This window comes from Lepidothrix coronata, unplaced genomic scaffold, assembly GCF_001604755.1.
Source record: "Lepidothrix coronata isolate B3197 unplaced genomic scaffold, Lepidothrix_coronata-1.0 Scaffold65, whole genome shotgun sequence".
Lineage (NCBI taxonomy): Eukaryota > Metazoa > Chordata > Aves > Passeriformes > Pipridae > Lepidothrix > Lepidothrix coronata.
Genome location: NW_016690245.1, coordinates 2,928,343 through 2,954,196, shown reverse-complemented (window position 1 = coordinate 2,954,196; position 25,854 = coordinate 2,928,343). Strand labels below are relative to the sequence as shown.

Below are 25,854 nucleotides of genomic sequence, written 5' to 3'. Positions count from 1 at the left end.
GCTAGATGCTTGAAGTGCAACCTCTTTCACATTAAAAAATGTATTTCAACTGTGTGTTAATTTTTCAGTCTGATCTTTCAGGATATTCTTGCTATATACTAAAAGTAGAATTAACAAATTCCTATAAATTTTACCAGAAAACAACTGAATGGACCACATACCTAACAGATGGAGGATACTGCCATACCATGCTGTCATAAACAGTGTCTGTGAATAACTTCATTCATAGTGAGAAGTTACTTCTACGGCACAGGAAAAATGTAACAAATATAAAGCATAAAAGCAAGTGTAGCCTATTCTAACAAAGGTTCTGATCCTTTAAATCATTATGAGATGTTGTCCGGATGGCAGTGGGATTATCCACTTTGGGGAATTTCAATGCATGTAAGGCTTCACAGGCTCCAGCCTTCAGAGAATAAAAGGTGGTTTTATAAGAAGCCAAACTTGACATCCAGAAGTAGGTTACAGTTTCAAATAATGGGAACAGTTCATTCTGTGGCAGTGTTTAAAGAAATCTAGTAGAAGCTAAAAGTAGTCCTAACCTCAAGGAGTGAATGGTTAAAAGGAAAAAATAAGAACATTGGCAGTATCAAAGTAAAACTTGTACACTCCACAGAATCTGAGAAGTGAATATTTTACACTAATTTTTAGCTACTACCTTAGGTTTTTCTATTTTGCCTTACATAAAACTATAACTAAACTGATTGAACATGTGTATGTTTTCAATCTAAGAACAGAAACGTAAAAAAAGCAAAATCACTAATGTATGCTTTATTTATATACATTAGTTACATAGATTTACTGTGAGTATTCTAGATAAGAGTTCAGCACTGGCAAAGTAAAAATTAAGTCACTTTTTAAGTCAGGGACTGAAGAGTTAAAGAGTGGCCTACTTCAACACTTAAATCTACAAAATAAAAAGCCAAAAGAGAATGTGACATAGATTTAAATAAAACACACAGCTGATGAATCACATGAAACAAATTAGCTGAATTTTAATGCCAGCTCTACTTAAGTCTGAATGCGAACAGTGTTCCGAATACGATGAACAAAGCTACTGTTCAGAAGCCAATAGCCCACTGCTGGTGTGCAGATTGAAGTCTCTATTCTAACCTCCTGAGCTCCATGTCTTAAACTACGCCTTTGAAAGAAATATTTATGTAAATGATAATCTTTTGGCAAAGAGCCACAAAAACCATACGTGCCTGTACTTCTCAGATAAAAAATAAAAGGTTAGCATGTAAAGCACTTTAGGAGTTACTTTTTCTAAAACATAAGCATGCAGATCTAAAAATAAAGCACTGTGAACACCCCAGTCTCATTTTGGGGCTAGATTCCTGAGGCAAAAGAATTACTTTTTAAATCAGAAACATCAAAAACTGTCAGTGTTACAGAGTGTCTGTTTCCAAAGAAACTACTTGAACTTAAAAGGAATTAGGCCAAAACAGAGCATTACATTGACAGAAGTGAACCTTAAAAATTCATTCCCCTATTCTGCATTTCTTAAATTAAAAACTGCTTTCATTGTGGATTAAGTTATATTCCAACAATGATGGATTATTTCTGGCTTTTTCCTCATATACAGATAATTTACTATAAGTACACAGAGGTACATAATCCTATCTTCAGTTCAAGATACTGTAAATTTGAATCAAATTTTTTCTAGTTATATTCATCTTGCACTTCCATGACTGACTTGGAGAATAACCACCATGGTCCAACAGTGTGTCCAGCACTGAATGTTGCCAGTATAGCATGGGCTACACATGACATTGCCCATCTATTCACCAGCTACTTCACGACCCAACCAGGTGGTGGTAAAATGGCAACAGCATCAACTACCTCCACCTGCACTTGAGGCTGCACTGTGCCCACACTGCCTGTGCCATCGGTCATGTCAGGCCCTGGCATGTGCCAACAGGCTCTACCATCTCTTCCCCCCAGCCAGGGGTTTTGGGGCCTGTGCTCAAGGCCGGCTCTGACACAGTGCTGCTGAGTGACCTGGGATCTGACTGTGGTAACATGAGCTGCCAGAAACTTCACTGGAGGGCTCCCTTGCCTGAGTTAAGAACAGCTTTAAAGCTCAGGCCTTTGCCCTTGGTCCTCGCCTGAGCTAATCTATGTACCTTCGGTCTCAGCCTTGACCCACTGACCTAAATTCCTGCCTTGGCCTAAAATGTGCCTTGTGGCTAACAGACCAGCTGGGCTGTTTGCTGTCTCTGGTTACTGTCACTGAACTTGCTCTTGATTTTCCTGTTTGGCTACTGTGGGACTGCACTCCTTGATCATGAGGACAATACCCTGCCTGTCATGCTGTTCTCCTCAGCTCCCAGCTTGCCTTCCCTCATGGAGAAGCCTGCCCTCCTGTTCCCAGACAGGTGGAAGGCTGACTTCACTGCAAGTGAGAAGAGCCATTTAACTTTTTAACTCCATAAAAAGCAACAGACTTAATTAATTGCTATTAAATAACAGATAGAGCAACAGAACACATGTGCATGAAGGCATAGCATGTTTTATCTATCATGTGCTTTTAAAATCTTTATCTCAATACAGTGTAAAACATTGCTTAAAATAATGAAATAACTTCTCATTAAAAATGATAAAACCCCACTTTTTCTAGAGGTTTGATACAGAGAAATACAATAAATAAACAAATGCTACTAATATAATGCTTTGCTCTGAAGTTATTTATCCTATTCTTCTCATATTTGGTCAGTACATTGACAGTGTTAAAAGCTCTCACACAAAACACTCCAGGAACTTTGCAGTACTATCAACATATCAAGAGCAGTGCTGTAAACATTCCTTCAAACTGAAATTTGCAACAGGTCATTTGGACACCAAAGAAGAACATTCACTTATAAGCACACTTGTATAAAGACAGGAATAAAAAGTCATAACACACTCAATACTAAAACATAAGGGAATAAAAATGATCTTGATCTTAATAAAGATCAAAAAAAGAGAAAGCTATAGTTTGATATATCTATCTAGACAAAAATTCAAACCCCCTCAGAGCATATTAAGCAGAAGAGACTTCAGTGAACAGATGCAATAGCTATTTAAAAACTCCTATTACCATAGGTATTCAGGAAAGCTTGCTTTGCAAAAGTGACTCTATCCAATTCAAATACCAGCAGATAAAGCACCGCTCCTTAGTGTTGCTTTTAATCATTTCAGAGAGAAAAAAACAATTTCATCCTTAAAAGATTGATATTTACTAAACTAATCTCCCACACTCAGTATCATGCACTGTCACTGAGCCACATTAAAAAGCTCTATTTTTAATACAACTTTCCAGAACACACCCTACACTGGCATTCTATAATTAAAAAAAGTGTTCATGAAGTTACAAATGCCCAGATTCATTCACAGCTTTGCAGTGCTATTTGAATTACAAAAGGCAAAAGAATTAAAAAAAAAATTATTATACTTATTACATAGATGGAAAAGCAGTGAAACACAGTAGCACAGAAGAATCTAAGATTGCTCAAAGCTGGTCTGTAACCAAAAAAGTAATTTTGTATCACTAACTGACAAGTCCAACAAGATCACTCACACAAGTGAATTACAAGAATATTGTTTTAATCTGGTTTTGGCATTTTCATCACTGAACGTCAGCTACAAAGCTACCATATGGCTTTATGCAGGGATTCTTTTAGTCAGCACCCTCACCTGTAGGAATTCAGAAACCCAGCAAATGTTTGCAGGTCCTCTAGCATCAGAAATGGCCATGATTCACCCCAGTCTCCAGCACAGGACTCTTTTCTGGGGCTACACCATGGGATACAGTTAAACCTCAGGCAAAAGAACACTCCTCCTCCAAAAGTCCACAGCAAAAACTTCACTCACAGAAACATGAGTTCCACTTCTCAAAGTCAAAGACTGATCTATCAGTCTGTTACAAATGCTATTCGGAAATGAAAGGCAAAAAAGTACAAGTGCTAAACTACATTAACTTTAAGGTTATTAACCAAGATCTAAGTCAAACAGAACCACAGGCACACTGCATCCTTTATACAGTATATGGATTACCTGATCTCTCCTTATCTTGCCCTTCCATTTCCAGCTAATCATCTTACCTCACGTTTTCCCATGTCATCAGGTTTTGAATAAACCTTCTGCTTGACAAAAATGTTTGGCAGGCACAAAAGGCCATCATCTCCAATTTTATTTCCCAACTTGATCGATTCCCCCAAAAGTAAAGAAGTCTCAGGAACTGACTTCATGGTTAGGCTTCACGAACGAAGATTTGGGAAGGGCTCTACCCACGTTTGTTGCAAGCACGTTGGGAACTGACTTACCCAGGTTTAAAATAAAAGTTTTCTTCCCTGACATAATGTTGTTAAAATTAAGCCTTCTGTATTCTACCGTAAACAAGTATCAATCAGTGGTGCTTGGAGGGATTTGAAATATACAGAGGAACATTTCTGACAGATGCCGTTAATGCACATTAACTATTCTGGCAGCACCTAAACTTATCTGGAAAGTATTTTTAAAATATGACTTATTATTTTATATTACACAGGTAAATAAAAAAGGGTAAAAATATTCCCCTTTCTTGTTTTTATCAGCTTTTGTTCCAGTCCTTTTTCTCTCCCTACTACCTTCTCATCTGAACTTCCATGTCCTACTTCCACAACTACTTGTCATGTCCTCTAGTACTTTCTTTACTTCTTTTAGCCCTGCCTCATATAAGCCTATTTAGGAGACAGTTTGGGCATCAACCACCTACTACTCAACTGGTACATTGACTTTTAACACTGAGCCTACACTATTAGCACAGTAAGAAACATAATAACTTCCATGTGCCCTGCTTTTTAAGTAGGAGGCAATAAAAGGAAACAGAAAAACAAAAAGCAGGTTAAATATTTTAGAAGTAATGCCTCACTGTGAGGTCCACAAGAATACTAAATTGTCTGCTTAAAGGAAGTGATTTATTTAAACCTGGCCTGGGCAAAGATGATTGCAGAGAACATTATAATCAGAGTGATGAATGTGGCACCTTTCATAGCTTTTTCATTTTTAATTTCTATAATCACTAAATAGCTATACTTCTTAAATTAATACATCAATAGGTATTAAGCAACTCACAAATCCCTCAAAAGTTCATTTCACCCTTTTTATTAAAAGGCATTTAAACAGTGTCAAAACTGGAATTAACATAATAACCTTCCAGAAAAGTTACATTTCAAATGATCTTGCTCAATTTTAACATTGCTAGAGATGTGCTGAAAACATGTAATACACTTTTCTAAAAGAATAATTCAATAGATACTTGTCTAAAGCACTGTAATGAAAAAGTAGACAGATAATGCTTATCTTTGGTTTTTATTTTACTTCTTTTCTTACTTATGTATATTAACAAAAAAACCCTCAAATGATTTAAACAAAAGCTTTTAGCTCAACACATAATTGCAACAAAATTACAATAATTGTACCAATTAAAATAATCCTGAATGAACAGTTTGTCATCTTAATGTTCCAATGGTTTATAGAAGGATCTACTTAATTAGCTGAAATTGCTTTCCAATGTTAGTATCAAATGTCATTTGTTAAAAGTTGAGCGATTTCGAAAATAATTTAACAAAGCAATTTTACAAAACACCAAGAACCAACATTTTCTTTTCAGCTAAATAAAGCAAGCAGATGTGTCATCAAATTGCTATAAAAATAAATGAGCCTTTATATGGAGAAAAATAAATTTTACTACTAGTGCTACAGAATACTACTTTTTTTATGAAATCAATTTCTTTAATAAAATAATTTTATATCATTTATATCTTGGTGGTATTTCTAGTACACTGCAAATATATTTTCTTAAATTGAAGCAGTAAACAATGAAGTAGGAATATCCCACTGTATGTGAAACAGTTTTAACTTAAGTGATTTCTTAATTTGATTCACACAGGTGTATCACACAAGAGATCTGAACCTGTAACACCAATGAAACTCCGCTATAGAACTCTCAATCTAAAGTAATCAAGTGCTGTTTCACCTATAACTAAGTTAGTTTTTACCAGTTTAAGAAAGAAGGAAAAAAGAAAAAAGGGGGGGAAAAAAAGAAAAGAAAAACAGAGGATGACTTATCTAGTAACCTGAAATTAAGTATTTCTCTGGTTACCATTACTAGAGATAACTTTTTCTGTGATTGATTTCAAAAAGGGGTAACTTCAGTAAAGACTGGAAAAAAACCCAAGAAAAATCATACACCAGTGCTGAAACTGGACTAGAACTTAAGAAACTAAAATACAACAATACTTTCCATTACTGATAAAGGAGACAGAGCAGATGTCTTCCACTAATTATCCCTTGGAATGGTGTAAGAGTTGCAAAAGCATTAAAAAAACTAAGATATGAGCTATGGCTGACTTAGATCCCTTAGTTCTCCCACCCCACCCTCCTCCACCCCCCCCCAAAAAAAACCCCCAAGAATCCTGAATAAAAAAAAGCTGCTATGCTATTCTTCTAAATTTGGTATGTTCTGCCTTGGCACATCGTATTGCCATCCAATTTGCCATCCATCATAGGTAGGCATGCATACATATGTGCACAAAGACTTTATCTCAGAGGTTAATTTAAGCCCAAGTGATGGATGAATTATATGTTGCTAAGTTTTAAATAAGGGTTAGTTACAATTCTGAGAAAAGTACAACCATTTTCTCATCCTGGAAAATCTCTTTTTTTCAAAATCAAAAAGTTAAGATTCTTGATTTTCATAGTTTGCTTCAGCTTCCCAAAAGGCATATTTTCAAGGAGATTAAGTAAGGGTGGAGATCCTAATCTGAACAGATGGCTCTTGAGAGTTTCTTCTATCCTGAGCCAAGCTCTTCTGTTCTAATATTTTTAATAAATATGTAAGAATAGTCACAGAAATTCAGGGACCAGCAGCTATTTGCAATATCCTCACAAAGAATTGATAAGCCCTGTCTTAATATCCCAGTTTCGTCAAAGCGTGGGCAAAGAATGACAGGTAGGACTGTCGCTCGTGACATCAAGCCCAACAAGCAGACTAACATCAAAAGCAGTCAGTAGGAAGTACTTGAATAGAGGTTGTGTGAATACCTGAATTGTGTATCATTAAACAAATTATAAATTCAGTTCTGGGGATAAGCATCCACTCCTCCCCAGCAACTTTAAAGAGTGAGACAGTGCATCATGGTCTCTCTTAGGACTATTTCCTTAGCTACACCAGCCTTACATTTCATCACCAGTTTCAGCAGGTGATAGCTAGAACTATATTCAGAAAGATACAGAATCTAGATCCTAACCCCACGAGAGAGAGGACAATAATTACCATAGATCTACCTAATTCCTGGGTGACTGTTCTACCTACGTCTCATACCCACATATGACCATGAGAAAATTCTCATGGATTATTATCAACTTCATACTGACTTTTTTCTTTCCAAGGGGCCCTCCATAACAGGTAGGTCATTTAATTGCTCTGGTAACCTCCAGTGTGTTCCTTGCCATTTTCTTTTCAAAGGCCAACTGGAACTTTCCTACAGTGCCCTTGTCTGTCTGGACAACACATTACGTTCACCAGGACCAGAAGGTTCCTGCAATTTGCCACACAACCTGCCTCAGCACTTGGTTTAACTAATTTAAACACATTTCTCTTCCAATTAAAGTAGCCTTTGCTGCTGTGCTTTATGCTGAATCTGATTTTTATCTCCTGCTGCAAACGTGCTCAAACCACATTTATTTGCCCAGGCTTTTTAAGGGCTTCAGCTACTGACTCTCATGTGCCTGAACAGGCTCTAGATGCACGGTAACCTATAGCAATTCTGGGCATTCACACTAGCAGAACTGCTGATGTTGCAGGAACTCCAGGGGTAAAAATTCAGCCCATCCATAGTCTTTCAAGTGCTTACGAATTTAGCCAGTCACATTCTGAAATGCATTCCTGAACTCAAGAGGCACACAAGGTTTCACTTTCAGCTGTATAAACCTTACAGTTCAGCTACTAACAGCCCTAAGAAGTGACCAACTGGTAAATCTGTCATATTTAAAGAGCACTGGTTAGCTCATAGATGCAGAAACTCTCCCTAATATCTCCAGATTTCAGAAGTAAAAAAAACCTACAGGCAACAGGGTTACAGAATCAGTTTAGTGATTTCTAGGAACATCTTTCAATTGACAAAGTACTGCAGAATTTGATTTCTGCTATGATAAGAGGGATACAAAGAGATAAAATGTGTTCAGTAGATTATCTTACTTAGTGAGTCAACTTAATATGGAAAGGGACTGAGAAGACATTCCTTCCCATAAAATCAGCTTTAATAGCATGGCTTTTAATCAACAAGGTGGCAATATCAAATCCCTGACATCTTCAGCCTTAAGCAGTAGAAAATATCAAGAAACAAAGATGACCAAAACTCAGAGCCTCAAACTGAAGTGAAAAACTAAGGCTTTTGGGGAAAACAAATGAATTAGTCAAATGTCTTAGACTGAGGGAGACTTGAGAAGAAAGGAGAAAGTATTCAAGCAAAACTAGGACTTGTCACTGCATAGGAAATAGGACAGTGATGATATTCACAGCAAAATCTGATGTGAGACTAGAGCTTTCCTCAGTCTCTTAAATATCTTTTCTACTTTGGTACAACCCTTTTAAAATGTGATGATTAGAAACTCTGGTGCTTGAAATTTAGAAAAATCACAAATTTGTATAATACAGCACATTCCTTCTTTCCATTGCTTTGCTAGGAACTCCTAAAGACTCTTTCATTTTCTGACTGTTGAGAGGCACTGAACATTTTTCAGAGAAATCAGCAACAATTCATGAATTCCTTTCCTCAGTGCAGATTTACAGCCCCTTACTGCGTTAGCAGGATTATAGATGAGAGTATTTTCTCCAGTATGTTATGATACCTATATTAACAATGACTTTGATCTGCAATTTACTGATAACTACTTCCACAACTCTATGTGAAACAGTCATCCTGGTTATATCCCCCCACTGTCTCCCCCCTCTGTCAGATCATTTACAGGTATGTCCAAGAACACAAGACTTTGGAAAGTTTACCTGTAAGTTTCTCACAAGACACATACTCCTATCTTTTGCTTCCTTCTTTTGTTTTCCTGAGGCAATCTTACCAAGTACTGTCTTAACTCTTAATACATTTATATGTTCTTAGATCAAGATCTTGCTTAAAATTTCTTAAATTTTGAAATATTTCATTGCTTTCTTCATATGTTCATTGACTATTGAGAATTCAGTTTCTTGAAACATATCTTCCTTCTACAAAAGCCACAGGGATTTTTCCCAGGATATAATTTATTTATATCGGGCACTGTCATTATTCTGGTGTTATGGATGTTTCATTTGTCTTCACAAGAGAGCACATTCCCATGGCTGGCTAATTTACAAGTCTGAGAAATCTCAGTTGCACACATTCAACAGAAACTTGCTTTAATCTGACAACTTAATTCTCTTATAGTCATTTGCAGAAAGCCCATTACTTTATTCCACTTCAGAGCTCTAAAAATTTGCCTTTTGCAACTTCTGCAGACCACTTTGGTTTAACCGACATTAGGAAGACTCTGTACAGCAACATGGAGGAGCACAACATAAACGTAGAGGAATATTAATTATATGTCACAACTATAAATAAAATGGTAAAGATAATTAAACCAGACCAGGATGAAGAGGTTGGTAATGACAATAGTGGGCTCAGCCACAAGGGAACCTAAACACAAAAGGGGAAGGAGAACACAATAGACGAACTCAGAATTTAGAGCTTAATCTGGTAAGGAAGAGACTATATGAAAATCCTAATGATGAGAGATGACTTGAAAAGGCAACAGATAAACCCAGAGGAATAAATACTGGTACTAATAAGTGTACCAGCTGGAAAACTAGACCAAGGAAAGATCCAGACCAGCAGAGAGAGGGAAAGGCTGGAGGTGGGAGGACAGAAGTGAGACGACATGGCAAGTCCGCTTAAGGAAGTAAAAAGAGTAAAGGCATTCTTTTTGAGAATACAGACTGAAAGCCAACAATGCAGATTCAACATTGTTTTAATTTCAAAATTTGTCACATATACAAAGCATGGGATTGGTCCCCTCTATGAAAGAATTACAGCATAGCAACATTCTACCTTTTAGTATAAGAGAAGTTAAGTGACTCCAATTCATAAAGATTCATAAAGGTATGCCTGTACCAAAAATCCAAGTCTAATTTTCTTTGGGGTATTGTTTTGGTAGTCTTTTTTATATTTTTTAAAAACCCAGGGGAAAAGTTGCCAGTGTAACATTCAGTAGGTTTTTCCACATCTGCATAGTATGATACAGTGAAGATATACTTCTCCTGACAGAACTGTTTTCATACTCATCAATATTCACATTCTTCACAGCATCTCCAGAAAACCATAAATTTATTTTCCCCAACAATTTTTCATAATAAGAATATGTTAGCTTTTTCCTTAAAGACAAATTGAAGCACTGAGATATAGTTGTATGTGGTTAGTTACCAAACTGAGATATCCATTTTTTTCAGAGTACTCCACCAACTGAAAGCAGAGCTCCCAGTAGCTCCAGAAACAGCTCTGAACCCTGAGTGCTTAATATCAGCCTACAGAACCATACGTTGTATGGCATCTCCCCACAGAGGCACGAGTACTGTCCAAGCAAAATGTACTATACAGGTGACTAGTCCAGCATCGCACAAACTCTGACAAATAGTTGTAGAGCAGCTTTCAGTCGTCTTAGCTTAGTTTTCCTATTGCATTCTTTGCAACTACAACCGCTAGCACTGAGATGTGACAGAAAATGGCCCTCTCCTTTATTACGGTTTGCAAATACAGTCTGCAGAATTAAATTCTGGAGCTGAAGGGGAGCGCGGGATGCGCGGGGCGGGCCGGGAGCGGCGGGGCCGGGGCTCGGCGGGCGCTCCCCCAGCGCCACCTGCCGGCACCGCCCCGCGCCGCAGGCGGGGAACGCGCCCCGCTCAGCCGCAGCTCCGACGGCGCCAGCGGCGCTGGGAGGGGAGCGGGCACAACCTGGGACACGGCAGGGACACAACGCGGGGTTCATCACCGCCCGTCAGTCGTACCCTCAGTGCACACATGAATTATCTACTGTAACTCTTCAGCCCAAGGGAGCTGTAACAGACCAGCCCACTGTGCCAACCCTCTGCCCCACACAGTCAGCAGCAGAGAGTTCTCACTGCAAGGTAACACTGGTGATTCAAAAGCTTAACACGGGATATTTTAAAAGTTGGAAAAGCAACTATAATATCAAAGCATTTTCCGTATACAGAGAATGTGATCAAGTGTGAAACTCCTACACTTAACACAGAACCTACAAGATTCCTTTCATCCAAGGGAGACGCTGAAGCGGCAAAACCAAAGACTTTGCATTGTCACAATAAAAAGTAGTTTAATACAAACTATTCAGTTTTAGGAAAATTACACTCTTGCTCCTGCCCTAAAGTATCAAAATATTAAAAAAACCAAAAACCTTGCAGATGAAAAGGCATGAAAGAAGTAACACAAACTCAGCACAGGAACAAACTGCAGAATTATCAAAATCTGGTATCTATTCATGAGACTCCAAATGGGAAAACTGCTCTATAAATTAGTAAAAGTTAGAAAACAGAAACTGAAGTTTTAAAAGAGCAACTAACTTTAAAATTATATGGAAACAGATATTTTAGCCAAGGCACTTCAAACAGTTGTAGATAAAAACAATAACAATGACACAGAAAGAATTATTTTGGATAAAATAATTTTTAGAGCTCTAGGTAATTCCAGAGTTCACAGACCTTTTCATATTCAGTATATGGTAAAGATGATCACCCAAATCACCAGACAGATGAGATCTCAGCTTTGTTAATACTTTAGTAGAGTTATATCTTTAGTTCCTTACAAAGTTTAAATAGAAGTGGCTGAGACATCAATTCTCCTCCTGAGCACACAGCAACATTATTAGGAAACTTTTTTTTAACTGTTAAGTAGTCCAAGAAAGTAGGTCTTGTAGCTTTATCATTTTAATATCAAATAATCCTGCTGGTATTTTTTGCTAAAGAGGGAATCCAGAATATTGGTCCTATTTTCTTTTTCCTTGTTTTCCTGGCATTCTAGGTAGAATACAAACACCTTTACTTAGAAGATCACCACCTTCCCTTTTCCCACATATGGTACAGGGTTCTTCACTCTTTCTTCACATTATGTAAATGTGAAGAAAATTATCTATACACTAATAACTATCTAAAAATTATCTATAAATTATTAGATTAAAAATTATCTATACATTTATAACTGTCAGTTATGACCTGTCAGTCTACTCAAGTGGCTGTATTACTTCCAAACACAACCTGCACAGCAAGAGGCACAACAACATAGCCGGAGTGTTGAACATCCTCCACACCTGAACTAATAAACCATGATACGCCCCAGCTGGCACCCAGTATCAACAGCTCAAGGGCCTGTACTAACAACAAACAATACAGAACCCAAATAAGTCACTCACATTCAGTTGTGACTGTCCTTTCTTTTTCTTCATGTTCGTTTACTACAGATTTAACATCAGTTAATATTGGATTTATTAGTAGTCATTTATGACTACAAAGCAGGTCTCTAATATCTCCTTTGGTTTATCAGAAAATATAAACATTGTTATGTCTTGAAGACAGCTTTGGACTTTTATCATTCCAAAGTGATTTACTACTGTAGATGCTAATAATCAAAAAGCTGTAATAAGTTTGTTGGATATAAAAAATATAAAATTGTGAAACATGCCACACAGGAAATCTAAATAAAGAGAAGAATGAAAAGCATGACAGCAGAGGGGATCCCTGATGATTCTGAATTATTGTACTTAGTTGATCACGTAAATGTTTGCAACACTAGTCATGTGAACCCACAATGCAAAGATGGGTTCCCATTACTTCATATTTGGTTTCACAGGTACATTACACTCACAGAGGACATGCAAAATCCAGAAACTGGATCCATTCTCTAGAGGAAAGTGTTTTCTAATCATGCACTTATTTGCCTCTGAAATGTGGTATTTCGGAAACAATCTCCCAGCCAGAAGATACTCCAGTCTACTACCTGCCCTCTTATCTGTCTTCAATCTTTAGCCTCATCACGTCCAGTCCACTCTTGTCTTACCTTCTGGGCTGTCTGTGTCCAGATCTTCACCTCACTTCAACTTTCCTTTCCTAATACAACTCATTCAGTCATTTTTGCCATCCAATCCTAATTCCGTTCTCCTAATTCTCTTCAACCATTTCCAGCCCACCCCAGACCTTCATCCAGTTCATCTTCTCCTATTCCTTGACTTCCAGTGCAGGGCACGCTTCCAAAATTTTCTCTCCAAGTTCATTCCCCTGGACCCTGCAAAGTCTCTAGATTTTCTGGTAACTTGTTCAATCAGTCACAGTCTTCCCTCTTTACCTCAGCTATTCTTTTCCTCTGATCTCAGTTATTTCTTACCCTTCTTTCTTCTCACTGACTTTCATTCTCAGATTCTGTTTTTCTCCTATAGGCCCAACTCTCAGTCAAATTCTTTTTTTCCATTCCTCCCATTGTCATCAGGTCACAACCCACAAGTACCTTCATACAAGCACACACGTGTCCTGTACTCACTGGCAACACAGGGACCATTTGTTCTCAGTTGCAATACCTAGACAAGTCTGTTGGATAGCAACTTGTACCAGAAATGGAGAAAGTCATGCTTCATTTTTCCACTCCTTAACTGCAGCACATGGCACTGCCATAGCTCCAGGCACACTTGCATGAAACCTTCAGAGATTTTGATCAGTAAGGGCAGTTTCTGCAGAACTTACTTCAGACTAACAAGGGGAAAAAAACCCCAACTTCTAGCTTGGCCAAGGTAAAGATGAAAATTTTGATATCAAGAGACAGAAGCACAGCTAGCTACCTGTGAAAGAATTCCAGTATAGTTCTCTTTGTTTTAAATACAAAGCATTCATTTATATATGGTTCATTCAACAGCAATGAAAGCCACCTAGAAGATTTCAGAAGTTAGCAGAAAAGAGTAAGACTGTGGAAATTTTAGATTACAACGTGATAGCTGTTTGAAAGCCAAGTTATTCTAATCATCATTAATAATGATCACTATTTTAATCACTGAAAGTGCATACTATTACCAGAATAATGCCTACCTCTCATAGATAGTTTTTAAAGTCAGCTGATCTGGAACACCTTCAGTCTCTTCAAGATGCAGGATGAGCCATGATGTTCTGTATGGCCACTGCTCTGTGAGATTGATCCAACTAGCCAGTCTATCCCAATTGAACGTGATCTGATTAGCTCTCAATAAACGACCTAATAAAACAGGGAAGGAGGGAAGAAAACACAGAGGATTTTTTTCCCTTTTGAAAGACACCTCTTTTTTCCTCAAAGTAACAGCTATGTAAGTACTTTAATCTGATCTGTGAACTTTCTGCTATTATATTTTTTAGCTCAGCAAATTCAAAATCATCTCAAGTCACATCTAAAAATATCATTTTACAACCTAATAAAAATTCCTGCAAATACTGGTCAGAATATGAGACTCTCCAAAACCGTCAACTTAAACACTAATTACCATCATCCTGTTACAGGTGAAGTTTAACTTACTTCAACAAAACTCAATAAGGAATTTCACACAGCATTAATTTCTCAATCTAAACACAGAAATTCATGGGAATACTCTGACAGATTTTCTACGCACTCACATACGAAATGTGGTCAAAACAAGTTAAGCATACAACTGCCAACTTCAATAGCCAATACAGTAAAATTCAGAGTTATAAAGAAAGGACTGTTTTATATTAATAAGGTAAGGTATAATATACAAAAAAGGTTATTTAAAAAAACTCAGAAAAAGTTAAGGTTACAGTTTATGCATTTTGAAGTTTAGCAAATTTTCTAGAACTGCTTTATCAATACTGTTAATGACACGTAACTTGCAGCCTGAAGGCTCTGCTCATGAAGCTGTTCATGAAATCATCCTGTGTAACCACAGATTATACTGCATTAAAAGTGTTCTTGCAAAGTTTCTTTTTCATTTAATTTTACAATTAACAGTTTGTGATTTTGTTATAGTTTTATATCTGTACTACAATTTGTCAAAACAAGACATTTCATACTACAAATTGCAATGACAAAGCCAGGACGGTGCACACTTATTTAAAAGATTAGCTCAGAATTTTAGATGTGTTGCAGATTTATGCTTTTAACTATGAACAATGCAAAAAGTAACTCAATTTGTTTTTTCTGAACCAGTTAACTGTAGGGTTACTCAATGCCTTTTAGTGTCTGTAATAGAAAAGACAGTAAATAATCATTCCCTATTCACTTACTACATGAAACATGATTTTATTAAACCTCCATAAATCCTTTTCCAGTTATTTCCGGTTTCTAAACCTCAGAGAGGTTTCTAAACCTCAGAGAGGTTTAGAAAATACAAATCCTGATTGTATTTTGTTGAAGAAAAACAGGTCCGAAAATGCTTTCATCAGCCCCACACAATCATTTAGAGAAAAATTACTCCAAATATCCATAGCAAAAATGAACAGGATACATACCTGGTTTTCCCTCAGAGCTTACCTTTTCAGATATCATCACTACAAGCTTTGTTCACACCAAAGTGTTATGAAAATGAAAAACGTATTTTTCTTACCCCGCTTCAAAATTTAAAAACACAAAACTTTCTAAAAATGTAGACTAGAATCATTTTCCTCCCAACTGCAGTCAATATTCTGTAAGTTCTTCACAGACATAGAATGGTCTACAAGCTTTTCTCACATTCTAGAAGAGTTTGCTTCAGGAAGATTTTCAAAATCAACACGTGGACTGACTTGTTAGATTTAGTTTACACACTAAAAAGTCTGAGTGTAACTACAAGCAGCCAAAACACAACACCGGTTCACTGTACACAACCATGTCACACTTACCTGTCACTGAAACAATATTTAGCAATCTTCTCATGGTCTGGGGGCTGATATCACTGAACCAATCCTCTGTAACCAACAGCTTGGTCAAATCAAAAGACATCTGGCGGGTAATGGTACGCTGCATCTGGCGTCTTCGGTAAGTATCCTGATAAGGACACAAAAAAGCAAAGAATATTGATTGGTATCAAAATGTTTTGTGTATTTGAAATACTTCAGTTTTACCTGATTATAAAGTTAGAGCTTTTGTGTCCGTGAGGCTGACATGAAATATCAAATGTATTTATCAGAACTTAATTCTGATTCAGCTGTGTAACAGCTGAACGTGATTTCCACAGAAGCCAAGAAGTGGTAAGAGTTACACATTTTACTTCCACATCAATTCTGAGAGGGTAAAATATATTGACACAGAACTATTTTGTAAAAAGTTTACTAATTTCAGTATTGCCATCATCTTTTCCTACTGTGCCTCTAAACTAACTGCATTTTAAAATTAAAGTGACTATCAGGTTCCTCTGCTACATAACTCCACAAGTCTCTACCTATGGAAGCTCAAAAACCTCAGAATCCTCAGACTCTGAGGTTTTTTGGTTCTTTTTGGGTTTTTTCACAATTTTGGAGATCCCTTTTATTCAACCACCTTCTGATTTTCTGCAAAGATGTGAAAACAGAGCAGAAAGCAAGAAGAAAGCATGGTGGACATGTTGCACTACAAATCTAGTACTTATTATTTGAAATTCCACAATTACTGCCCCTTGTTGCAACATCCTGCAATAAAGTGATACCAGGCTTACACAAAAAAATATCCAAAATATACATACATACATAGATCATAGCTACTACCAGATCTGCTGTATCATCTCAGTGTTCACAGAGAGCTGAATTTGATTTTTGTGGAAATCAACACTTTGGTGAGCAAGCACGCTTCTTCCTCTTTGACAAAACATCAGTCTACTAATTTAGGAATGTCCTTTTCCTACATGGATCATTTACAGAAGTTTCATAAGAATCGTTTGGTAAGTCTTTCATGTTGGTATCATTGAAAATGTGAAAGAAAAGAAAAAGAAAAGAAAAAGGGTTTTACCAATATCTCTATGTAGTCTAAAAATCTTTCTCACCCGCCTATTGAGAGCAGTTTTGCTACCAAGCTTGGTCATGTCTCCAAGACTGTTCTGAGAAACTCTCCTGTCAACCTCTTCATGCAATCCTATGGAAGGGAAAGAACAGGTGGGCATTTTCTCCATTCGTATACATTTGACTGATCTATAAAAATAACACTAATGACCTGTCAATTATTTAAACAGTTTGTTCCAAACCTTAGATTCTTGGATCATTGGTTTTGTAACTCTTATATCATCCTCTTGCATAACCTTACCTGCATTATCTGTATAAGGAATGTCCCCATTGGTTGTTGAAGCCACCATCAGTTTTTTTGCATTACTAAGCCCTCGGCTATTCAGAAAAACAGGCAAATGGACTATGTTTCGCATGTAATCATGTCCATTTATGTTTGAATCACGGAGAACACTGTTGAGATTCTGGTTAATAGCCTTTATAATAATGTGTGGGTCACTTGCAAAAATAGCAATAAATGGGCCTTTTGAAAACAAGACTCGCACCTGTAAAAAAGTAGATAGTACAGCTTGTTAACAATAATTAACTGTAACTGCAGATCTTTTGAACATCTGATTCAATATTTTATATTCATTCTGTTCAAGTTATAAACCTGAGAGGCCAAGAGATGTATAGAGATGTCACCTTCTTCAATACGAGATACCTAATGTTAGGAACTTATCCACAATTTGAAATAAGCATATTTGACAATTTAGCCATAGTAGTTATGGTGGAAGTCATCACCAAAGAGGTATCATGCAGAGGTCTCATGTCCCAGCCCCCACAAATACTGAGCACCTAAGCATTTTTCATCTAATGGGTAACTACGAAAAACCCTTCAAACATTGTAAGTTTGTTTCAACAGGATAAATACTTTCAATAGTTTACAACCGATTATTTCAAAACTTTTCAAAAGTACTAACGTGATTTAATTGTCAACTTTTCAAACTCACCACTCTTAGCATTATATTTATGCCAGTGTGCACAAAGTGGCACAATGTACACATAAACCTACTACAACACAGCCTTCTTTTTACAGAAAATACACAATAACTGCACGTATCCGAGCTCATCTATGGAAGAGATCATTCATATGATCCAGAGATTATCCTTAAAAAATGACCCAACTCACAGTATCAAGCATCTGTAAAACTTTGTCCTGTTCACAAGCATCCAATCCATCAATAATTACAACAAGCCTCGTCTGGTTCTGAGTGAAGCTGTCAATGGTTTTTGCCATTTTGGCCATCAGTTCCACTTCACATTTCAAAACCTATAAAAAGGAAAAGCAAAGAAGAAAAAGACATCTCTATAATACTTTAACTCATAAAAATATATAATTCTTTTTGCAGATTGCTACTTCTCCCAAAAATGCTTCAATAAGATTACAAGAATAAATTTACAAATACTCAAAGTGAAAGGTCCTAAGATATCACTTCCAACATTTTAATTTCTTATTTGAACAAAAATGTACAGCTTAAACACATATTTCACTTTGAAGTAACAAACTATCCTTATTTAAATTCCATTACAATGTTATTTAAGAAACTAATATTCACACACTGTAAAACAGTATTTTAAAAGTAAATAAAAGAGTATTTGTAGCTTCAGCGAGTCCTCAAAAATTGCTTGACATAAAATGTACACTAAAATTTTCCATCTGCCTTCCAGCCAAGCACATTATGCTATTGCTCTAATGCTCAGTCATTCCTATTCAAGATATGCAATGCAATTTGTTAAGCTTTTCAACATTGTTGCACATTTAACACCCACCCTTAAGAGAGAAACAAAGGTGGAATTTGCCTGCCCTAATTTCACCAATTAACAGGTAGACATTAGAATCTGACTTATTCATCACTAGATTCATCTTTAATGTGCACATTAAGACGACATAAAACAGATGAACAACTCTCTGAAAATACCCATTTTTCTTCTTTGACATCAAAGGGTGAACTTAATTCCTAAAAGGCTGAAGTTATGTCAGATAAATACCACTCAAAAAACAACTGTCAAGAAACACAGTACCAATACAAATAAGGTTTTCTGTGCTGCAAAAACATGGTACCAGGCATGCTGGCATCAGGCAGGATTCACCCTTCTCAAAACGGGAGAGTCTTTGCCCAGGAGTGAGCAGGGCTAATTCACAGAGCCTTAAACTAGGCATGACAGGGGAGGGGTGTAATATCAGGCTTGCCCATGCCAAGCTGTGCGATGACACGCCAAGGTTAGTGGGACACACTGCTAGTGAGGGCCCTCTCTGCTGGAGCACTCTTGAAGTCTTATGGCAGCATGGTCAGTAGGTCCAGGGAGGTGATTCTGCCACTCCCCTCTGGTAAGACCCCACCTGGGAGTGCTACAACCAGCTCTGGGGGCCTCAGCACAGGAAGGACATCAGTGCATTGGAAAGAGTTCAGAGGAGGCCACAAAAATGATTACAGGGCTTGAGCACCTCACCTATGAGGAAAGGCTGAGAGAACTGGCACTGTTCAGCCTGGAAAAGACTCTGTGGAAACCTTTATTGTGGCCTTCCAGTACCTAAAGAGGGCCTATAAGAAAGATGAGGACAAACATTTTGGCAGGGCCTGTTGCGAGAGGACAATGGGAAATGGTTTTGAAAACTGAAGGAAGGTCGATTTAGATCAGATATAAGGAAGTTTTTTTATTATGAGGGTGGTAAAACTCTGGCACAGGTCCCAGAGAAGTTGTGGATGCCCCATCCTTGGAAACATTCAAGGTCCAAGTAACCTGATCTCATTGAAGATGTCCCTGCTTGTTGAAGGGAAATTGGACTACTTGACCTTTAAAAGGCCCCTTTCAACTCAAATTGCTTTATCATCAATGAAAAATATTTGCACAACATATTGTAATACAATATATTAGCTGTAATCTACAGAGGTAACCACCATGATGATAAATTTTACTTTCAAATAGGAGCATATAGGAGATTTGATGACAGCCTGATGGGTATAGTTTTTATCAGTTTATAGATATAACCCAGCAAAACAATAGTATTTTCTACAATTTTTCATTTAATATGTGGACTGTCTTGGAATGTTCTTTCAGTGCTAAAATTCCTTTCTTAATAAAGAGGTCTTGCAGACAGACAAAGTTGGGCTTTGTTTTTCACCTGTAGAAGATTCACAAAGTTATTCTTTCTAGTCTCATGATCTAGAGTAAACTCTTACTAAATACTAATAGCTTAGAACAATTGTTTTCCTAGTACCTTCCTCCCAGCAAAAAGAAAATCAGAAAACTGAAAACTTAATCCAAATTTAACACTCCTGATTGAGCAGACAGGTCTCATACACTAAGCACAATTACCACTGGCATAGAAGTGTTCCCATCAGTAAAAACTCACCAAGTCTCATTCTCCAGTTGTGAGACTTGGCCTGATTAAATAAATGGTATCCCATCTTAAGAATGCTCCATGTTTGGGGGTTTGTTTCAATTATTTTACTGGTCAATTCACATAAACGCTTACCTTCATGAACCCCTCGCTTTTCAACTTGTGAAGCTTGGAGGCAGCATTGTGAAGGCGCTTTCTCTGAGAATTCAAAACTGAATCCATCACTTGCCACCACGTGCGGCAATTCAAGAAAAAGGCCAAACCAACAATACAGGTCACTGTTATAAGAATAACATTCACTGTCATGTTGGCTGACTCCACATTAAAAATCGCCAGCAGGGCAATCGCAGAAACAACGCAAGACAAGATAAACAGGAAAATCACAAAGGATGGGAGGCAGCAAGTTTTCTTCCATTTCTTTTTACCTAGGAAGCAAGTATTTGCTGTTAGAATGAATATACAGCGCAGTGATAGTTGAGCACAAAATTAACTTGCATACTTCTCATAAAACACTAACTTGTAAAAGCTTACTGCACCCAGCCACAAACCTATGGAAAAAAATTATCTACTATTTGCCACAATTCTTGGAAATTATGAAGCGGAGATATTCCTTTAATCTTCAGTTTATTTCCATTGTTTCAGGAAACCCAGAATGGATGGAAATTACAATCATTAAATAGATTTCATATCAGTGTTATCACTCCTTTTGTGGCATCTCTCTGTAAAGTGTATTTACATAAATAAATCCTGGGAAAACAGTACAGTAACTACTCAGTTTTAAACCGGAACCTGGTACTTACATAATCTAATAGTAATGGTGCCATTGGAGAACCAAAACAAAATTGCAAGCTGCAGCCTGAGACCATCCCTTCTTGCACACCAAAACATACACAAATGGGAGGACATATGGTTTGGACAGGGCCTCAGAAGAGAACACAGAACTCCTGACTTCAAGTGGATTGATAAGGAAGAGACAAAGAAATACTGCAGTTGGAGCTTAGCACAGCTAAATCAGTGATCAAAGAAACAGCATTTTCCAAAGTAGCAGCCTCTGCCTTTAGGCTGTACACATCCAGTGGTGTACACACCTAGAAGATTGCTACCTTCTGTACACAGTTGTTGACAACAAAGAACAGATCACAGAATGACCTGAAGCAAAATGCTGACAGCTAAAAACCAGCATTTGAACTGGAATGGAAAAATCAAATTCCAAATATGCTACATTGAAAGAGTATCCAAGGTTTATACATGGCCTATGTATGATACTCTGTACTGGGGCATGAGCTGGAAAGGTCTTTCAAATCACTCACATAGGTGACACATAGGATTGTGCTGCAGGACAAAGAAACAGAAATGCATAATGACAGGAGTGAGGGGCAAGAAATAAAGAATAACAGCTCAGTTATAATTACATTCAGTTCTAGACATACTGAAGCAGGAATGAAACCTTCCTCTTGCTAGAAAGAGACAGACTTGGATTAGAGAGACACATAAGAATCAACAATGAAATGACAATTGAACAGGCTTGTCTGCGAGTTTACAGATGTAACAAAAATTTAAGATATAGAAGACTAAAAATAAGCCTACATGGAATTTCTATGAACATCTAGAGACAATAAACGTATGACCCTGCACCTGAAAACGAGAGAAAAGGAGATGATGTGCAAAATCACCAAATAGATGAAATAAATTTTAAAAATCAATTAAATAATTAGAAATAACATGGAAAGGCAACAGAGCCAAGGAATGCAAGAGAAACGTAAGATTAAAAATGAAAGGGAAGACATGATTACTGCACTTAATCACAAGAAGCCAGCACTACGGTGCCATTCCCAAGACAACTTTGGCAGAAATCACAGCATCATGAAAGCCATTTCACTGAGGTTAAGGAGAAGAACTGCAGAATGCCTAACATGGAAAAAAAGGGTGAAAAATTGCACACGTCCCTTTCATAAAGAACATGCAGTTAATTTCAGAAAGAACAATGAAGAGCATAGCAAACATAGCATGTTTTTTCCATCCTCTGCAAGACAGAAGAGTCTAAACATTCCACTTTGTGAGAGGAGACAGCATCTAACAGAGTCCTCAATTTGTGGACAAGGGAAAAATTAAACAAGAAATAACTGACTGAAACTGAACTCAAAGTACAAGTAAGTCCTCAATTAATTGAAAGTTACCATCTAGAAACTCTTTCTTCACAATATCACTCTGCCTATTTTTTTTTCCAGAAATCTACATATGGGACAGAAGAAAGCTTGTTCCATTTGGATCAAGCAGGAATATTTCTTCTGATAACAGCAATTCTTATCTTTGGACCAACATAGTCTACACATTCATTATTTCCTAGAATAAGTAGTGGTCACTCATAAAAGCTCTAAATTAAAATCTAATAAACTAAACCAACCTCTCTTAGCAATACACAAAAGCATACTTTTCCCTTTACCTGACTCAAACACAATGACTTAATTGCTATGGAAATATGCTGTATCTACAAGGATGTAATGTGAATATACATTTCCATAGGCACTTCTAAAAACAATACTTCATAGAAGATATTCCTTTATTATATCAATAAAATCAAGATTAGCAGAGAAAATGGGGCATTTTTCTCTCCAAAAATTTCTGCATGGCTACAACAATTTCTAAAAAGAGCTTATAAAGCAAAAAACAGAACCCCTGGTAACAGTGCACTGAAATGGAATAATCGGAAATGTCATTCAGGTAAAAAAAACCTTGTGTATCTTCTGTCTTGAAAACTCGAAATAGCCTTGTTGCTAAGAAACCAAATTCCCTTTCACATGCATCAGAGAGGGTAGCAATCATCTCAGCCAATGAAGTTTCTCCACCTACACTGGACAGTCTATTGTAGTCGGTAAACAAAAATCTGAAAGACAAAACACATGTATTTTGTATACTTTAGAAAGCTTAAAGTATTTTCTGGCAACCAAAAAAAAAAATCTTGCTGCATCTCTGCAGCCAGAAGTTTTTTTCAAGTGGTACAAAATGTAAAATACTTGAATATTTAATTTTTTAAAAACTCTACATGGAATTTAAATGTTTCTTCTCCATTTATCAACTTCTTCTTTGCCCCACTTCCTATTCTAAAACTTGATTTCTTAAGAAGATAAAAATGATCACATCACTAATGGCACCTCAGATGACAATAAAAACATAAAAATATCTTTTTGATGCCAAAATATAATATTGACAAGTATTTTTAAAATTGCATTCTCATCTATTTTTAAATATTTATAGAGGATTAAAAAAAATTTCAGAAGTACAAGATCACATAGAAGCACCAGGAGGCTAAAACAGAAGTCTTTAAACAAGAAGTAAATGAAATGATAAAACACATGGCATAAATTTTCTTGCTTTCAGGTAAACTAGAAGCTTTGAGAAGTCTGATGCTCTACTTACAGAAAAAAAAAAAAAGACAAAAAAAAAGACAACAGAAGAAATCAGTAAAACAAGCATTAAACATAATATGCAATAAGCTATATCAGAAAATTCTTATTTTGTCTGGTACAAATTTTTATTAGTCCGATAGTCAAAACCCCTAATTCCAAAAAGCAGTAACTTTCATCAACATAAGCAGATTGTTTTTCTTGAAAACACTACTATCTTCTTCACATTGAAAAGTTTAACTTCATGATCTTCTAGGGCTACTGTTTTTCAAACATGAATCTCAACAGCTTCTCATATGAAGATAAACATGCACATTAAAATGTACAGTTTGAGGAGTATCAGAGTGAATCTGAATGAGTCATTCATGAGTAAAGAAATGAAATAACTAACCTGACAGGTAAAGCTTTAGTGGTTTGCTCTGGTAATTCTGGTGGGTTCACAAACATGAGTTTGAGAAGCAACTCTAAATATCCAACATGTCTTGCCAACCTTGTACTTAACACCCAGGCCCAGTTCCATCTCTCTCCTTCTCTTCGGCCACCAAAGTAAATTACAGCTAAAATATTAAAAATTAAGAAGATGTTATGGTTTCACTTCAGTCAACATTCACAGCTGAAAGAACCATGAAGTTTGAACACATGAAGCATGAAGTTCTGTAAAAAAGGTTAATGACTTTTAGCAGTTATGGCTAAAAATGAGAATGGTAAGATTAACACAATGAAATGAACATTCAAAATTCTTCTTTGTTTTCCAGAATGCCTTCTCACAAATTATAGGCAAAACACAAGGAAAGGGTCCAAAGGGGTCTTATTTTCTACAAAACCATTTAGTAATTTTTTTTCTGAATCACAGAGCAGATCTACGAAACAATATTTAATTCAAAAATTAGTTAAAAACGTTCACAAACTTCATATAAAATAGGACTTACTAAAGAAAATGTAAAGAACTGCTAATAAGCTGAGTGACACTGCTATTCCAAGCTTTGCATCCACTGTGAAAGCAAGCAATAAACCCAGACCTCCACACAGCAGAAGTGTGAGGAATACAATAAGCCAGGAGAACTGAAACAGAGGTTCAATCTGCTGTCCTGCAAAAGTCTTCATTTCATCTAAAACAAAAAGACAAAGACCAGTTAACATGTGAAATAACTCTAGAACGGATCATATTTGAAAAGAAACACTTTCAGTAGATTGTATAACTTATCCCTATTACTGATCCAAAGAAATACAATGGATGCTTAAATTCTTCTTCACACATTAGTGCAAAACCCCAAATTTTTATCCATGCAATGAATGAAAACCTTTAAATACACACTACTCACACTCTTTGCTGCGGATTTTCTACTTTTAAAAGCATATTAAAAGTCATGTCATTTCCTATCCTACTTCAAAAGTGTAAAACACGTTTTCTGACATCAAGAAAAATAAATCCACCACATCTGTCGAAAAAAAACCACCCAACCTCCAAAATCTCCACCACTGAAACATGGACTACATTCCTCAAATAGTCAGATATAACAGTACAGTTGAAGGCTTCAGCATTTATTTCTGTTTGGCGATTCCTATTTAGTAACGCAGAAATTCATGAAGAAACTTATTTAGGTTCTATTGAATAAGAAACATCAGATACACAATCCAGAATAAAAACATGAATGAGGAAGAAAACACTGAAAAAGTGTTTTAAACATGTAAGAGCTCACCTGCAATAAACATCACAGTCAAAATCAACATGTTTTCTGTTTATAACATGGGGCATGAGGCAAACAGAATGAATGCAGAGCCCTCATTTTGGCTAATATAGAAGTTTTTAAAAACAGAGAAATCACAGAAAATAAGAAACAACAAGACAGGTAAAGGTATTCTCAATTACTGTGTCCAGTTCTGGGCCCCTCAGTTCAGGAAGGATATTGAGGTGCTGGAGGAGGTCCAGAGAAGAGCAACAAGGCTGGTGAAGGGACTCAAACACAAAAGCTATGAGGAGAGGCTGAGGGAACTGGGGTTGTTCAGCCTGGAGAAGAGGAGGCTCAGGGGAGACCTCATCACTCTCTACAACTCCCTGAAAGGAGGTTGTAGCCGGGGGGGGT

At 36.8% G+C, this 25,854-nt stretch overlaps 1 protein-coding gene across 1 annotated transcript in view; it reads right to left on the bottom strand.

The window, feature by feature from the left end:
* Positions 1-25,854, bottom strand: part of KIDINS220 (kinase D-interacting substrate 220kDa) — an 84,822-nt gene that overhangs the window by 30,154 nt on the left and 28,814 nt on the right. Inside the window, exons 14-22 of the mRNA XM_017818119.1 lie at positions 24,700-24,879; positions 24,162-24,327; positions 23,099-23,250; positions 20,502-20,791; positions 18,153-18,293; positions 17,283-17,526; positions 17,026-17,114; positions 15,911-16,055; positions 14,135-14,297 (exon numbers count right to left, since the gene is read on the bottom strand). Of these exons, the coding sequence (XP_017673608.1) occupies positions 14,135-14,297; positions 15,911-16,055; positions 17,026-17,114; positions 17,283-17,526; positions 18,153-18,293; positions 20,502-20,791; positions 23,099-23,250; positions 24,162-24,327; positions 24,700-24,879 (1,570 nt within the window). The remainder of the gene's footprint in view (positions 1-14,134; positions 14,298-15,910; positions 16,056-17,025; positions 17,115-17,282; positions 17,527-18,152; positions 18,294-20,501; positions 20,792-23,098; positions 23,251-24,161; positions 24,328-24,699; positions 24,880-25,854) is intronic.